General features: G+C 41.9%; 1 protein-coding gene across 6 annotated transcripts in view; it reads right to left on the bottom strand.

Annotated features, from left to right (window-relative positions):
• Positions 1-17,721, bottom strand: part of TMTC1 (transmembrane O-mannosyltransferase targeting cadherins 1) — a 263,316-nt gene that overhangs the window by 38,404 nt on the left and 207,191 nt on the right. For all 6 annotated transcript variants that reach the window (XR_013830478.1, XM_079936645.1, XM_079936646.1 and 3 more), the window contains one exon: positions 17,053-17,196. Coding sequence is in view for 5 of the 6 variants with exons in the window: in XM_079936645.1 (XP_079792771.1) it covers positions 17,053-17,196 (144 nt within the window). In the remaining variant the exon portion in view is untranslated. The remainder of the gene's footprint in view (positions 1-17,052; positions 17,197-17,721) is intronic.

Raw genomic sequence — 17,721 nt, 5'->3', positions numbered from 1 at the left:
GCAAATAATCACCTAAATAGAACCTTCCTTGGCCATATAGTAACGGAATTACCACGTGAGAATTGAACTTCATTGCAACCTGTTTCTGAATTCAATAGCATCCTTTCATATCTGCATTATGGCCCATGTTTCTTTGCTAATTATCCCATATTCAAAAACAAGGGCAATATTCCTACAATTCTATTGGATTATTGCAGCCTAGAGTGCATCTTACTGAGTTGTGCTTGCTAACAGCTTAGTTCACACCCTGTTTCTAGTTCCCTCTTTCTCCTCCTTCTATTTACAGACAACTAAAAGATACATTTTTTTCTAGAGCACTGCTCTCAACACATTCCCTTATATAAAAATCTTCATTAATGCCCTACTGCTTACAGATAGACTCTTAGTTTAAAACCCTCTGTAGTATGGTCCTGACCAATGTTCCAAACGTACCCAGTGGTGTGGACGAGTGGGTACTAGTCCAGCCAGATTGAGTGGCCTTTGGTATCTATTCTACAGAACCTAAGAGATCAGTACTCCACTGCTTCTCTGCCCTCACTGTAGGTTTAAAATCACTTGAGGTGCTTTTGTAAAGGCCTTAGTGTTCTGAGGTTGGGCCTTTTAATAGCTCTGATGATCCCCTTATCAGAGCTCCTAACCATGCAACACAATCAAAAACCATATAGATGCTACTTTTCTTAAATTTTGATTTTCTTTTTGAGCCTCCATTAAGAAGAAAAGATAGCGGAATCGCTATTAAAAGCCTTGTTCTGGCCTCCAAGGGGGCAGCCGCCCTTTGTTCTTCAGCTCAACATTCTGAGCAGTAACTCGGCTTGAGCCCACTGGGCTTCTGCAAGGCCCTGGCACAGCACCTGAAGGGCTGCCCCAGTGCCTTCAGCGGGGGGGTGGGAGTCTATCAGTGAGGGCGCCACACAGGTAGGTTTTTAAAGCTTCAGGTTTCACAGTAGTTGTCTGCTGAACATTTACTCTCTGCTAAAGACAGAGTTAAGTGATTCCTTTGCATTATTTAATTCCCATTAAGCATTATGAATTATGCAAAATTATCTCCATTATAAAGATTTAGAAAACAATACTAGCAACCACCACCCCAACAAAAATAAAAACCTGAGATTTGGAGAGCTCACACGATTTGCCCTGACCACACAGCTACTATACCACTAGGATTCGAATACGCAACTTCAACTCTCGCGTGTTCCATCATCAGGCCATGATTGGCCTTTCTGCCTCCACTCTGTTAAATGGCATGTGCTCTGTCTGTGACCATTACTAAGTTGTAAGCTCTTTCATAGGCAGGACCCATATCTTATTAATCTTACTTCTTTTATCCCAGAGACTAGTACAGTGATCTGCCCAAATAGAAATTCAATAATCGCTAAATTATTTTTTTAAAACCATGGTTTTAATATTTTCTTTATTCCTAGATCTTCGTAAATCTCCTTAAATAAGCTTTCTTTTTAAATAACAGAGGAGAATGATATATTTCTCTATTTTATATTTCTGTTTCTACAGCTTTTTCAATATTGTAGAAGCGATCCTAGAAAAAGAGAAGTGTCCCAAGCCTTAGACTCATAAGAAAATTACAAGTATAGCTTCCATTTATTGAGCACTTCTTATTTAGCAGGCACTGTTAAGCAGCTTCTCTAGCTTAACTCTGAAGAGTAGCTAAAAGCACAGATTCAAAAGCCAGAATGACTGGGTTATGACTCCATCTCCACTATTTCCTAACTGTGCTCCCTTAGGCAAATTGTCCGCCCTGCGTCTCTGGCACACAGTAGGTATTATATATTTCGGCTTTTAGTAGCTCATTTAATGTTTCTAAAATCACCCATTAAAACCTATATTCCCCCCACCACCACTTTTATTTATTTATTTTTAATTAATTAATTAATTAGTTTTTTTGGGGCTGCGTTGGGTCTTCGTTGCTGTGCGCGGGCTTCCTCTAGTTGCCGCGAGCGCGGGCTACTCTTCATTGCTGTGCGTGGGCTTCTTACGCGGGCTACTCTTGCTGCGGGGCATGGACTCCAGTAGTTGCGGCTCGCGGGCTCTAGAGCGCGGGCTCAGTAGTGTGGTGCACGGGCTTAGCTGCTCTGCGGTATGTGGGATCTTCCTGGACCAGGGCTCGAACCTGTTTCCCCTGCATCGGCAGGCAGATTCTTAACCACTGCGCCACCAGGGAAGTCACCTCCCCCTCACACACACACTTTTAAAAATGTGGCGTTTTTGAAATTCCTTCTAAAGTAATATATCAGTACTTTCACATTTCAAATTATTCATGAGAAATTTAAGTTAGATGTTAGAGTGATTTTTCCTGTGTCTGGTCTTATACCATAATGGATTTTGGGTGTAAAAATCATCATTAAATACACAACTGAGGGCTTCCCTGGTGGCGCAGTGGTTGAGAGTCCGCCTGCCGATGCAGGGGACGCTGGTTCGTGCCCTGGTCCGGGGAGATCTCACATGCCGCGGAGCGGCTGTGCCCGTGAGCCATGGCCACTGAGCCTGCGCGTCAGGAGCCTGTGCTCGGCAACGGGAGAGGCCACAACAGTGAGAGGCCCACGTACCGCAAAAAACAAACAAACAAACAAACAAAAATACACAACTGAATAGCACTGCACTAAATGTAAAATAACCCAGTAATAAGCAGAGTGAAAACCCCTAAAAACCTCATTCTAAGGCAAATGTCAAGCTGAGGAGGCCTAAACGGCAGACTGATAGTTCAGAATCCACTCAGCTGCTATTAGAGCCACACAAAGGAGGGTCTTCGTTTTGCAGGGGTGTTGGCTAAAGGTGAATATTTAAGCAAGAAAGAATTAGGAGCAATTTTGAACCTCTTTTTCAGCCACGCCAGGAAAGCTTCTTAGAAAAGAAAGTTTTAAGCAGTTATTTCCATGTAAAAAGGAATGACAAGAGAGGCAGAAAATTTCAAATAGACTTTACAAAATTCTTAATAATGGGAATTACCTTTGTATTCTGACAGTACAGATCACCCCTGGGCCAGCATTAGACAGTATTAAAACTCCCTAATGCATTCTTTTGGCTCTATAACAGGCAGTTCAGTGAAATCCAAAGCCCATTATCAATGTAAGCCCCCTCTATATAGGAATACTCTGTTAGCCATTTAGACTGAATTGACAAGTCAATTCAAAAGGGGGAAAATATGAAAATAACATCTTCCTCTGAATTCACCAAGCATGTGATACAGGTAACCAAGTCCACAGGTTGTTTTTCTGAATTCCAGAGAAAAAGCTTGAAGTACGTAGCTCATAACAGGTGAATAAATTGACAAAATGAAGCCTCAGTACATCCCCCGTCCAATTAGGCAGGGGCACACCTTTTGTCTGGAGTCACAGAAAGGAACACTCTGAGATCCTCTGGAAACTCATGTCACACTCAGGACACTGAAGTCTGTCTGAGCTTCTGTGAAGGATTCAGCAGACACTGATGGAACTATTAGAGATCCCTGGGTAGATGGGAGAAGCAGGGAGGGGTGAAGCGCTCCTGGGTTAGGAAATATTTATTGCCTCTCTGCATCCTGAATGTCTTCATCTGCCAAAGAAAGTCACCAGCCGATGATCGACAATCCTCCATGACCTAAAGTATTCTATCTTCACTTTTTCCTTAGATCAACTGTTCTCAAATTTTAGTGCTTAAGAATCATTCAGTGTTTGATAAAATGTAGGATCCCAGGCTTCATAAGATTCAGTAGGTCTGAGGCAGGGCCAAGGAATCATTATTCTTAAAAATCTTAAAAAGCCCCTCAGGTGATTCTGGTGAGGGTGGTCTTCAGCCTCTGCTTTAGAAACTCTGACCTGGTTACTATGTGGGGTCTGCCTGATCAGTTGTTCCTTGATATAAGACTAACATGTAACAGGATGAGGAAAGGTAAAAGGAGAAAGAAGACTTTCTGGAACAATCGGAGCCAAAGAGAAGGGTCACAGTGGCTGGTTGATTTGCCCGGATGGGCGATACTTCTGGACGCCAGGTGATGTGGGGAGGCTTCAGTGGAGGTGCCTGGAGGGTGACGCTGCAATTGGAAGAGGCAGTTTTCTCTCTCGTAGAAGCTCTGTGGTGAATGCCCGCTTTTGTGCATCCAAGTCTTAGTGCTGGTGTTAGCCATATAGGCATCAACAGAAGTAAAAATCTCCTAATATTCTGCAAGCAAAACTCTGCTCCCTTAAGTCTCCCCCAGGAATTTCCAAAAGGCTAAACTTCCTGAGAAGGGGTCCCTGGGACCAATAACATCTTCCTCATTGAATTCGTAAGAGAAGCATTAAGTAGAAATTAGATCTTGTTCATAATATGCAAATTTCAGCATTCAACATTTGTAGTTTCCCAGGGAATTTTCCCTTTGGTTATACAGCAGTGGGGCTGTTTTTCTCGTGTGTTAAGTAACAACATTTGCCTCATCTCACTTTCCTGGCTCGGTCTCACTGACAGATAGTTAGAAAAAGCAAATTTTCTAAAAGCAAATTTTCTAAAAGCAATTTTTAGAAAATTCAGCACATTTTCTTTTAGTAATTAAGGACCGGTTAAGTTTGTCAATTTAGAAAACTTTCTGGATTCCTGTGTACAATCTCATGACACATCATTTAAACTGAAAGCAGATGCTTGCTTTGAAAGAGTATTGACATTTTGGGAGAATCTGGGAAATGCAATAACAGAAATAAATGGATTTGGCAATCCCCTTGGCAGTAGTAAAATTTCCTATTAACCAGTGTGAACTTGGAATGCTGGGCAGTCTCTTAACTACCATTCCTTTGTTGGGGTGTATTGTTATTGTTGGATTCAGAAATAATGTCTCTCACAAAGGGAAAAGACTTTGATTTGGGGTGGGGAAGGGGGTGCTAATAGACTCTACCAGCTCCTCGGAAAAAACTGAATTGTGAAAGTCAAATTTTGAATGTCTGACTAAGGCTATCTTTTCAGAGCACATGTTTTTCTGTGGCTCTACTGTCTTTCCTAGTAGAAGGAAAAGAAGAAAACTGGATCCTACCCTGAGTAGCCTCTTTTATGTTCTAGTTTACTGGGCGATGCAATGGAAACCTAGTTTACAGGCCCTTGCCCTAGTGTTTCTGCTTGATTCTTTATGGAAGCCACATAGGAGAACTGTCTGGAGGACAGGTTCATGTTATGTGCTGGTGAAGACCGCAAAGCCACACTCACTATAGTTAGAATTATGAGTAGATCCCCTGCAATCCCCCCTCCCTCTCGCAGTGGGTTTGCAGGGCAGTCAGGTCACTCACCGGAGAACAATGGGAGGCAGTCGGGTGCCTGCCACGCCCTGTGTGGGGTGCCCGGCCTTTAACACCTCTCTCCCCAGCTGAAAGCTGAGGAAGGGAACGGTGGACAGTTCTGATGCCGTCTCGTCACACAGCTGCAGGCACGGAGACAGAGCTCACACAAAGACCTCACACAGGGGCTGGCACGGAGTAGGTCCTGAGGAAAGGTTCTTCCTGAGTCCCCTCCTCCCTTACTCCTTTGGCACTTGAGGTCTTCATCTGCTCGGTGAGGTCCCTGCCCTGGACCCCGGCAGCAGAACGCTTGCCCACCGATGGCCTTGCTCCTGCACCACGTGTGCATGGAGGTGGGCTGGGAGGGGTGGGGGGACGAGTCCCAAGCCAGCAACTCTTCAAAGCACACAAAATATTTATGCCAAGCTTTTCCGTGATTTGAAGGAAAGCGTAGAAACCATGTCCCCAGGTTGGGACCTGGAAGAGAAGGCAGCTGAGACTAGCCTGGTTTAGCCAGGATTCACCTACGCCATAAAGAGTCATTTTGATGATGCAGTGGAATGCACGTCCCTGGCTTTGGCTCAGGCGGGTTGCTGTCTAAATCCCAGCTCTGCCCTCACCAGCTGTATGACTTGGGTTAGATGTTCCACCTCCATGAGCCTCAGTGGCCGAATCTGTGAAAGGTGCACATTAATCTCTCCAGGCTCCTGTAATTGTGGGATAGACACGCAAGGGCATCGTGCTTAGCAGAGCATCGTGCGCGTGGGGTGATGCAGTCCCTGGCAGCTCCCTGGGCTCCTTCCCCTCTCCAGCTGGAGTCTCATCTGGATTTTCTACCTGAAGCCTCACTGATTTCTCAGCAAAGGCAGGATACTGCTCCAAGGTAATATTGCCTCTGCAAAGAAAAGGGACTTCCAAATTCCTTTCTGATCTTCCATTTACATTTCAGTAAAGAGATTAGAACCTTGGAGTCATGGTTAAAACCATAGATTCCTGCAGCTAGACAGCTTTACAGAATCCCCTGGTCCCGTCTCTTATTTTGAAGAGAAGGAAACTGAGTCTCAAGGAGGTTGAATATTGCCTGAAACTGTTCAACAGCAGGAAAAGAAAATGTGTTGCCTCCTTCTGATGTATTATTAACTTTATACTAAGAAGATGAGCTTCAAATTGAAGTGAGGAATTATGCCCCTGGACTAGTAATAATTAATAATAACTAAGGCTTATTTCATCTTTATTGGGGGCTAGGAACTATGTTAAGTACTTACACGCATTCTCCTGTTTAGGACTCATGGAGGACCTGGTTACTAGTACTATTTTTACTTTGTAAGTGAGTGATTGGAGCCATTGCAAGATCCAGTTGTTCTCCCAGGTCACACACTGCTATGTGGTAGAGCTGAGATCCAAACTCACTAAGCTCCACGACTCCTGTTCCTGAGGACAGCATGGGGAGACAGTCAGCGCGGCCGCGGGATGTAACCGAATGGCTGGCTCTAGAGGTCCCACTTCACAGCTCGTGTCACATGACCTCCCTCACTGTCCCTGGATCTGTAACAGGGGAGTGAAGGTGCCTGCCCTCCACAAACACTCAGTGGGCAGGTTCATGAGACGTGAGGAGGTGCTTTGTAATTTGTCATTCAAGTGTTACTGTCCTTTTCACTTGGAGGAGGAGAGGTGGCAGAAAGGTAGAGGGCAGTCAGCCCTGCAGTGGTGGCACCGCAGGAAAGCACCAGGGTGGGCCTTGTACGACGGAGGGAGGTTGGCAGAATTAGTAAGGAGTCAGCAAGAAGGGAGGGAGCCTTAAAGCCTCCTTCACCTCCCCAAGGTGCTTCCTGGGACAGACCCCCGCAGGCCACAGGCAAGCGTGAGTCGGAGTGGACACAGACAACATGCATATTTCTCTTTCTGTCCTTGGTATTTCTCCTCCTGGTCTACACAGAGCATTTTTAGATTTGAAAGTTTTTTGAGGCTCTCTAACAACTTACATTCTGAATTTAGCCTGTGTCAGGGCAAAGTTGATCTCCTACTGGGTTTGTGATTAAAAAGTTGATATGTCTGGTTCTCTAAAGTAAGACAATGTACGCAAGAAGAAATTTCCAGTGAATACATGCATTTTAGTATTCTTTTAATTGATTTGTACCTTCTTTAAGCTATGAGTCAGGAGTTGTTCCAAGACATTCCCCAGCACAGGAGCTTAAGGGCACTAGATTGCAAATGAGGCCAGGAAAGATTATGAGAGTTAAAGGGGTGGGAAAATGATCTTCGGGACAGGAAAGACCACTGAAAACTCCTGTACTTGACAAAGCAGTCTGGTCTGTTTAATTATGCTCTGTCAGAAATATTTATGCAAGGAAAGAAAATGATGACCTTCCAATGCCTTCAAGAGCGTAACATTAAAGCTTGTTCTCCCTGACAGTACTTCCTGTGCAGAGCTGTCTTCTGGCCTCAGGAGTGTTTATTGCAGCCATCACAGCAAAAGCAAGGATTGAGAAAAGGGACCCTTCCTTCTTCCTTGCAAACCACACTATGGATTTAAAACAACTCACTCATGCTCAAATCATTGGTAAACACAGCATGACTGAGAAGAGTTTTGGTGGGGGAGAGTTACTTACAAAAATATTTTAATAATTAGCAATCTGTTTAGATACAAATAACTCCCAAATCTTGAGGAAGTAGGTAAACGTTCTCATCATTCCCTAGATAATTCAGTTTTGTACAGACATGGAATATAAGATGATGAAATGCAAATGAAACAATATTTTGGGTGAACTAGAAGAGCTGTTACTTTAAAACCTCTGTAATATTCTCTCAAATGTAGTTTGCATGTTTCTATTTCTCAAACAGTGACCAGGGGTCAGTTTGGCTGGGTGTCTGGGTTTATACAGTGTGGGGAGCAGCAGAAAATAAGGAAGAAAGTGGCAGGATTACGGGAAGTCCTGAATGTTCATACGTTTGGACTGTATGTGTGTATGTGATGGAGAATCAATGACATTTAGAGGGAGGGAGGAAGAAGAGTAGATATTGGAAATGGAAAAGAAACAATGTGTTATAATACAAAAATGAAATAAAGAGCTTTAAAAACAGTGGGAGGTCAACAGGATTATATTCTTCACTTCAGAGAAATCATGGGGAGTGAGAGCCCAGAGAACCTTTGGAATTCACAGCTGATGTTTAGAGAGCAGCTCCACCGGAGGCTGAATGAACAGGTGGGGGGGGGAAGAAGAAGCACCAAGTGGCAACCGTTCTTCTCACCAATTTGATCAGAGAAAGGAAGGAGTGAGGAGAACCACTTGAGGGAGTAGCTGAACGGAGACGTTCCCCAGGGGAATGTGGGGCATGTGGAAGTTTGTGCAATGGGAAGAATCTGAAGACCTAAGAGAATGCCCATGATAATGGACAGGGAAAGGTAGAGAAAGAGAATCAAGAACACATGTGGATTTTACACTAATGACTAATGGCTAAAATAAAAGAGACTGACGACACCAGATGTTAGTGAGGATGCTAAGCAAGTGGATCTCTTACCAGTGTTGATGGAGTGAAAAGCGGTACAGTTACTTTGGAGAACTGTTTATTTGGCAGGTTCTTAAAACATTAAAGATACATCTACCCACAATTCTATTCCTAGGTATTTATCCCAGAATACTAAACATACAAACCTATAAACAAACCAAGTATCTACCCACAGGAAAATGGATAAACAAATTACAGCATATTTACACAATGAAATACTACTCGTCAGTTAAAAAAAAACATGTAACATGCAACAACATGGATAAGACTCAAAAAAATCATGCTACAGAAAATATCCAGATGCCAAAAAGTATATATGTAATGTTCACCTTTAAATGAAGTTCTATGACAAGCTAAAACTAGCTTCTGGTGAAAAAATTTGAACAATGATTGCCTCAGGGGAGGGAGAAATTTACTGGAAAGAGGCATGAGGGGTCTTTCTGGGGTGAAATGTTCTCTATGTTATTTTGGGGGTAATTACAACAGTATATAAAATTGCCAAAACTCATTGTACCAAATACTAAAGATTGTGCACTTTTGCGTTTAATTATGCCTCAGTTTTAAAAAACCACATAACCGGGCTTCCCTGGTGGCGCAGTGGTTGAGAGTCCACCTGCCGATGCAGGGGACATGGTTTCGTGCCCCGGTCCGGGAAGATCCCACATGCCGCGGAGCGGCTGGGCCCGTGAGCCATGGCCGCTGAGCCTGCACGTCCGGAGCCTGTGCTCCGCAACGGGAGAGGCCGCAACAGTGAGAGGCCTGCGTACTGCAAAAAACAAACAAACAAAAAAAAGCAAAAAAATCCCCAACATAACCACAGGTGTGAGCACTAGGCTTATTAGGGAGGCAAGACAACCCTTCCTCCCTTGGAAGAACAAAAGAAGAGGACATTTAGGAATATGTAAGAAATGAGGTAGGAAGAAGGGAAGCTGCAAAAATTAACCTTAAATGACTTGAATATTCTTAGTAAAAGTAAAGGATTATGTCATCTCCTGGGTGCATGCATAGGCACTGAGGAGGGGAACAAAGGATACTTATATTAGGAAAACAGAAAATATTTGGGAGGTATTATAAGACCGTAAGGGATGAATTTCTAATAGCTCTAACTCCTGATCCTGCTTTGCCCCCACAATGCTGTCTTCAGAGTTTTGTAAGGGCCCCATCAGACTCAGATGTATGTTTTTACCTCCAACACTTGAGAGACTGGATGAGGGTCTAGGACACACATACAGAGACACCGCATCTTGGAGCAGGGGCAGTGCAGTGAAAGATAATGTTAGATTACATATAAAAATAAAATTAGTTATTACAGTGGTCTTGAGTCTCTCAAAGCTTGACACCTAACAAATCTTGTCCTTGAGTATTTATTTAATTGGGGGAGGGAGTGATTAGGGAAAAAGGCTTAAAGTGGTTCCCGGGGTGGGGAGAGGAGTGATAATGAGAAAAAGTTGAGAACTATTGGTCTGCCTACAAAATGCAGGCAATGGGGGCGGGTACCTTAAGTTGGAGGCACCGTTGAGCAAGTAAACGATGGTCAAGGTGTGAGTCTAAGCTGATGTCACATACATTAATGAAATAGATCAGATAACTGAGAGATGGGATTACACACTATACACATAAAAATCAGAACAGAGGTTCTAACAATGGTAAAGAGCAGGGCCACTAGGAATGAGGGAGTAAGAGGGAAATAACATTTGTCCCAGAAGGGAGTCATGTCAACGTCAAGGTCTTAAAGGGAGAGACAACGTGAGCACAGAGAGAGCTTGGAGGTGGCAGGTTGTTATCCCACGACCCCTTCCAAGGGTAAGAAGGAGTGACAGAGAGGGGAAGGGAAGGGTGGGAAGAGGTTAATAAGTGAAGGGCAAAGAGGAACCTTTCAGAATTCAGGCACTAGAGAATGAAAAGGTGTGCCTAATTAAAAAGCCCATGGCATGGCCATGTCGGTGAATGGTCAAGGTAGAGCAGAAGTGGCAGGCTCTGGAGGGAAGGCAGCAGAGGAGCTGGGTGATGGAGGCAACCGAATTCACTAAAGGTTGCAGAGTCCCTGAGGACAACAGGAGAATGTACAAGGCTGTGACATGGCCCTGATGAGGATGGAGATGGTGGCAATGAGCTGCTGGACTGGGCTTCAAAAGAGATGGAGAAGAAGACCTGGAGAGAGACAGGTGTGAACTACATAAAGACCCCGAGGAGAAATTGCAATGGAGTTAAGACTACAGATAAGTAAGACTGGAGGTAACCTGGATGTTGACAGGTCACCATGGGAGTGGGGGTGGGAGAAGGATTTTATTCCAAGAGGAGGATGCAGAAGTTGCCCACCCAAAGTTGACATCCTAATGTGGTGAGAACGACCTCAAAAAGTTGTTCTTTATCCAGTGGGCTGGCATTTTGGATTCTCTGGGGTTTCAGGTAAAAGGTAGAGAAAGGGGAGAGCTGCTATCTTGAGTGTATAAACTTCCTTTTTATGAAATAAAAGGCAGTGTGGCTAATGCCAAAGCTATAAGGAAATTTATCCCAAACATTGAAATTTATTTCAGAGCTAATGGTTACCCTTTTTTCCACATCCTTTTATTCTTTAGAAATTCAATTTTCTAAAGGATTCGCCTAAAGAAAATAAAATGTATATTGTTATCAAACTCATCTGCTAAATAGCTCAATTTTGGAAATTCTATTTCATTTTCTTCTGACTTTTGATTATAAGATTTATTGTAACACCCATATAACACCCATATCCTATTATGTGAATAGAAGGTAATTTTGTTAATGGGAGGGACAATACAATTCTTTAAAATGAAAATATGCTGTTTCAATATCAAATACCAGACACTGTTTTACCCAAGCGGTCACAGAAGCATTTTCCCATGCCCTGAATTAAAGTATTCTATTATGTTCTCTTGAGCCATCAGGGATTTCTGCTCTTTCATCCATAAAAACTGTATGCTAATCTTGCCTATTTTCTTTTACATTTTAGGTTCCAAGCAAAGCCAACAATAATTAATATAAACTAAGAATGCTGGCACGGAAAGCTGTTTGTTATCAATCTGTCACACTGTAAACGTGCTGTACAGAATCATAACAGATTAGTTTCAAAGTCCAGGGAAATGGTCATGAAAGAGGTCAAATATATTTGGGTAAGAGTCAGTGACATGCACTGCTGTGAACAGGTCTAAAGCTGTCTGTCATATAACTCCAAGAATTCAAATGGAATTTGTCCTCAGTGCTCTAAGGTTTCTGGGATGCTCTGACAGAATCACATCTTATTTAGAGTTTCTGGTCTGGACAAAAACTCATTTCTCTCAAAGTCAAGGTCATTAATAAAGGTCTGTGCTGTCCAATACAGCAGCCACTAACCACATGTGGCTATTGAACACTTGAAATATGACTAGTCTCAGGTATGCTGTATGTGTAAAACATACACTGGATTTCAAATATTAATTGTAAAAAAGAATGTACACTATCCCATTAATATTTTTACATGTTCAATTTAAAAATTAATTTTCATATTAATTATGTTAAAATGATAATATTTTGAATATACTGGGGTTAAATAAAATACATTATTAATATTAATTTCACCTTTTTATGTTTTAAAATATGGCTACCTGAAAAATTTAAATGATAGATTCTGGCTGTCATTGTATTTCTGTTGGGCAGGGCTGCTCTGGGCTGTATCTCAGTTTTGAGATGAGCCACAAGGAGGCAGTAGAGTGTGGTGATTAAGGGCAAGGGTACTTGGACAGAAAGTTTGAGGTTCAATTCCCACAAACTCTATTTCCTCACTAAGGGACCTTGACACCTAACTTACCTTCTCCAAATTTTAGTTTCTCATTTATAAAAGAGGAAAAGTGATAGTGTCCTTCACTCAGGGATGATCAAATCTAAACTCATATCTAAGGAGATCACCTGGGTTCTTAGAAGGAGCATGAAGTTCTAGGTTACAAAAAAGAACACAATTTTTAAAAGTTAGCTGCCTGACGAGAAATAGATAGGGTATAAAACTTGAATAGTAAAACGGATCAAATAAAAACATATTTAAAATATTCTTATCCTCTTTATGCCTTTGACCCATTGCCAGTTAGAGCAGAAAGGAAAGCAGATCCGACGTAGAGTGAACGTGGATTAGTTCTGCTGTTTTCTGGGTCACCTCTCTCTGCTACTAAAGGACATAATGGAAACAAACCTTACTGTTTCCTGATTAAAAAAACAGGAAGTTCCTTCCTCCCAAAAGGAAATCACATGCCATTTAATAGCTAAATATTAAGTAATTTTTGGATTGGAGAGTTATTTGGGCAGCATGGGTAATGGAAAGTGAATAGGACAGGGCAGGCAATCAATCCTGGGTCAGCAGAGCTTGGGCCAAGGTCACGTGAAATCTCTAAACCTTGGTTTCTTCATCTGTAAAATGGGGATGAGGATGAGAATGCCTCTCACAGTAGTTTTAAAGATTAAATTAAATTATGGATATAAAACCCACTTGTCTGTAAACTGGAAAATATTACATAAATGTTAGCTACTATCATGATTTTATTCTACTGGATTCTAAGACTCATCTACACGGATGGAGCCACTTTGCTCTCTGTTTAATGTGAAAGAGCAGAAGGTAAACAAGGGTGACTTTGTACCTGGCACTTAACCTTGGTTCCTATTCTTGGTTCCTATTCTTCCCTATCTAAAAGAGTCATTGGGAGGCCCATATTATTATTATTATTATTTGCTGTACGCGGGCCTCTCACTGTTGTGGCCTCTCCCGTTGCGGAGCACAGGCTCCGGACGCGCAGGCCCAGCGGCCATGGCTCACGGGCCCAGCCGCCCCGCGGCATGTGGGATCTTCCCGGACCGGGGCACGAACCCGTGTCCCCTGCATCGGCAGGCGGACTCTCAACCACTGCGCAACCAGGGAAGCCCCGGCCTTTATTATTTTTTAAAAAAAGCACTTAGAGTCTTATACAAATGTGGAGCGTTTTTGGTTTGGATAATCATTGAGTTGATTTTACTGAAAAAGAGAAAAATCTTATGTTGAGTATCTAGAAGCCCCACCTACTGTGAAAAGTAGCCATTGTTATGTTCCAAAAAATATTTCCTTGTATTCTTAACTCACATACACTAATTCAAGGTAATAGTCAGAGGCAATAATATGTGAATTGAAAAAGGAAGGCTGCAGTATGCATCTCTCGTTCAGGTCTGGGCAAGATGAAATTTAAAAGAATCTCTGCCACCATTTCCAAGTAGGGCCACATTCAGCACAGTGTGATAATCACAACTGTAGGATATCATTCCTAACAAGAACTCTCATTTTGTATCCAGGCCATCAAAGCTGGTTTCTTTGTTAAAAAAAAAAAAAAACTCATCTGTACTATTTTTCAAATCAGTACTATATAATGCTGGTATCCCAAAAGACATGAACAGGATTTATCCACCCATTAAGTTATTTGGGCTCTAAGCTGGACACATACAGATGCAACAATGACTTTTAAAAATGAGTCCTTAGAACTTCACATAAATAAATAAGACCTCATAAAAATAGCAGAGTAAAATAAAAGCACCCTATTGACCTGTAAACAGTTATCTACAATAACTAGAACACATTTTCCCCACAGCTTTTGATTTGCTCTTATTTTTAAAGAGAACGTACTAGTGCTAAAAGGCTTTTCTGTCACAGTGTGTACTTCTTCATTTACTTGTTTTTCATCACTCTCAATTTGTATAAAATTTTAACAAGTTATCTAATTTTTTCTTTTTTTTTGGCCACACGGCATGTGGGATCTTAGATCTCCGAGAACAGGGATTGAACCCGTGCCCCCTGCAGTGGAAGTGCAGAATCCTAACCGCTGGACCACCAGGGAATTCCTAAACTGTCTAATTTGAAAAATTTATTAAGTTCATTTAGTTTTTGCTGATTTATACTTTTATTTTTTTCATTTTAACTGTACTTTCCTTGCATTTCCTTACTTTGGTAGAGTGTTCCCTTGATTTTGTGCTCCAGTATATGGATAAAGCCGTTCTTAAACCAAACTTCAGACTTGGGATGGCACCTATCACCTTCTGTGATGTTAGACTGTTCTGTGATTACTTTCCCCAATGCTTCTGTTCAAATGGGATTAAATAAGAACATGCATTAACACATGTGCACACTAAGAAAAAGGACGAATATCTCTATGCATATGTAAAATTCAAGGAGTGGGAGGGAGATGCAAGAGGGAGGGGATATGGGGATATTATGTATACATATAGCTGATTCACTTTGTTATACAACAGAAACTAACGCAACACTGTAAAGCAATTAAACTCCAATAAAGATGTTTAAAAAAATAAATACAAAAAAAATAAATACAATAAAATTCAAGGAGTAAAAAATAACGTGAAGAAGGTGCATCCACTGAGGTACTGTGGCAATTAAGCCCATCCTGTCAGGGAGAGGATAAAAGAACAAAGCAAACCATTAGCCCTAAAGGTACCAAACGTGCTCTGTGAAGTTCAGAGACAAGGAAACCAATTCAGTAAGTGTGTGGACAGTCAGCAACCTAACAAGCACAGATAAATGCATCACTACTCTCTGATTCTAACCATGTTCACCCTTTTATTCCCATTTCTGATGTCTTCAATCTTTTTTTTTAAAACATCTTTATTGGGGTATAATTGCTTTACAATGGTGTGTTAGTTTCTGCTTTATAACAAAGTGAATCAGCTATACATATACATATATAACCCCATATCTCCTCCCTCTTGTGTCTCCCACCCTCCCTATCCCACCCCTCTACGTGGTCACAAAGCACCGAGCTGATCTCCCTGTGCGATGCAGCTGCTTCCCACTAGCTATCTGTTTTACAGTTGGTAGTGTATATATGTCCATGCCACTCTCTCACTTCGTCCCGGCTTACCCTTCCCCCTCCCTGTGTCCTCAAGTTCATTCTCTATATCTGCGTCTTTATTCCTGTCCTGCTCCTAGGTTCTTCAGAGCTTTTTTTTCTTTTTTTCTTTTTTTAAGATTCCATATATATGTGTTAGCATACAGCATTTGTTTTTCTCGTTCTGACTTACTTCACTCTGTATGACAGACTCTAGGTCCATCCACCTCACTACAAAAACCTCAATTTCGTTTCTTTTTATGGCTGAGTAATATTCCATTGTATATATGTGCCACATCTTCTTTATCCATTCCTCTGTCGATGGACACTTAGGTTGCTTCCATGTCCTGGCTATTGTAAATAGAGCTGCAATGAACATTGTGGTACATGACTCTTTATGAATTATGGTTTTCTCAGGGTATATGCCCAGTAGTGGGATTGCTGGGTCATATGGTAGCTCTATTTTTAGTGTTTTAAGGAACCTCCATACTGTTCTCCATAGTGGCTGTATCAATTTACATTCCCACTAACAGCACAAGAGGGTTCCCTTTTCTCCACACCCTCTCCAGCATTTATTGTTTGTAGATTTTTAGATGATGGCCATTCTGACTGGTGTGAGGTGATACCTCACTGTAGTTTTGATTTGCATTTCTCTAATGTCAATCTGTTTTTTAAAGCGTAGAAGTTAAATTCCATATCCACCACCATTTCCACTATCATTATCGCCACTACTACCACTAACATTGTCATCACCAACTCGCCTAGACTTTATATTAATAAAAATACAAGATGCAAAAGTACCCCTTTGTCTTCAGGGAGACTAACTGCACTATCAGTCTTTTCCAGGGCAGTGAGTGAAAAGCAAACACCAGTGATTATGCCTGGGATGTCTTCCGAGAGCAAGAGTCACCGTTGCTAATTCCAAGAAAGCCTCAGTTTGTTTCTTACCTATAGCACGAACTGCGCATGAGCTGTGGTTATGCTCACCTTTAGAGCTTGCTGCTTTTCCTAGACCAGCACTTTTCCCAAGTATATTCATGAAATTCTTGGGAAATGCCTACCAAAAATGATTGACTTTGGGAAATGCTGTATTCCATACTCCCTTCTTGAATATTCACAGGGCATTTAGCATATTAAAGATTCTTGCAATAAAGGAACTATCTTTGCTTAATTCAGCATCTCCTAAGTTTATTTGTCCATGTAGTCATTCCGTCTTCCCAGCCCTCTACAGACAACCTATGAACATCTCCCAGAACTAATACTTCCAGAGAGACACTCTGGGAAATACTCTTTTTGATTGATAAGGGATAGAATTAATTCAGATGAATATTGCATCCTCCCAAAACTTGAAAACCCTAACTATTCTGCCCTAGGAAGAGGAGATAACACCACAACCAAATGAGTGTTGAAAAGGAAAGGATTTCTTGAAACTACAAGGTCTTCTGATCAAAGGTACACGTTCTACTTACCTAAGGAGATTCCCAAGATTGAAAAGAGCCCGGTTGTGCTGTGGATTTAGCTGGAGAGCCCTCTGATAGTACATCTTTGCCTCTGCTGTGTCTCTGGTCAGTGTTCCAAGGTTGTTCAGGGCACTTGCATGGCGCGGATACAACCTGAACAATTAGAAATATTAAGCCATGATTGTTCAAAAACTTCAAAGTTGGTCACAATTTGCTTGTTCTTCACACCCCACTCCTCGCCCCAGGTATGCCACAACAAAAATGAAACACTGAGTTCTTCCTTTATTTTAATGGTGTGTCTATGTCACATCTTAACAGTCAACCGTTTGTGCACCTGCAGGCAAATAAACATGGCAGGAAAGCAAGTAATTGACACATGATGGCATAATTAAATTACCCCCAAAGAGTGCATAAATAAATAGTATGCAAATCTACCGGGGTTGAATAAATTTAGCTTGGAGCCTACAGTTACTTTCAACTTCCTTTGACTGAAAATCCTCATTGCCACCGGTGCTGACTTTCTGGCCTAGCGGGACCGCTGACTAGCTGCCTGTATAATGTCCACTATTTACACAAGATGTTGGGAGTTCCCTGGATGAGGGATCTTCATGAATATATTTGAATTGGAGCATCAGTAAAACTCCCATTATTGAGAAGGTGATACAAACGTCTCCCCAT

This window comes from Stenella coeruleoalba (genome assembly GCF_951394435.1).
Source record: "Stenella coeruleoalba genome assembly, chromosome: 11".
Classification (NCBI taxonomy): domain Eukaryota; kingdom Metazoa; phylum Chordata; class Mammalia; order Artiodactyla; family Delphinidae; genus Stenella; species Stenella coeruleoalba.
This window is presented reverse-complemented; position numbering and strand designations above follow the sequence as displayed.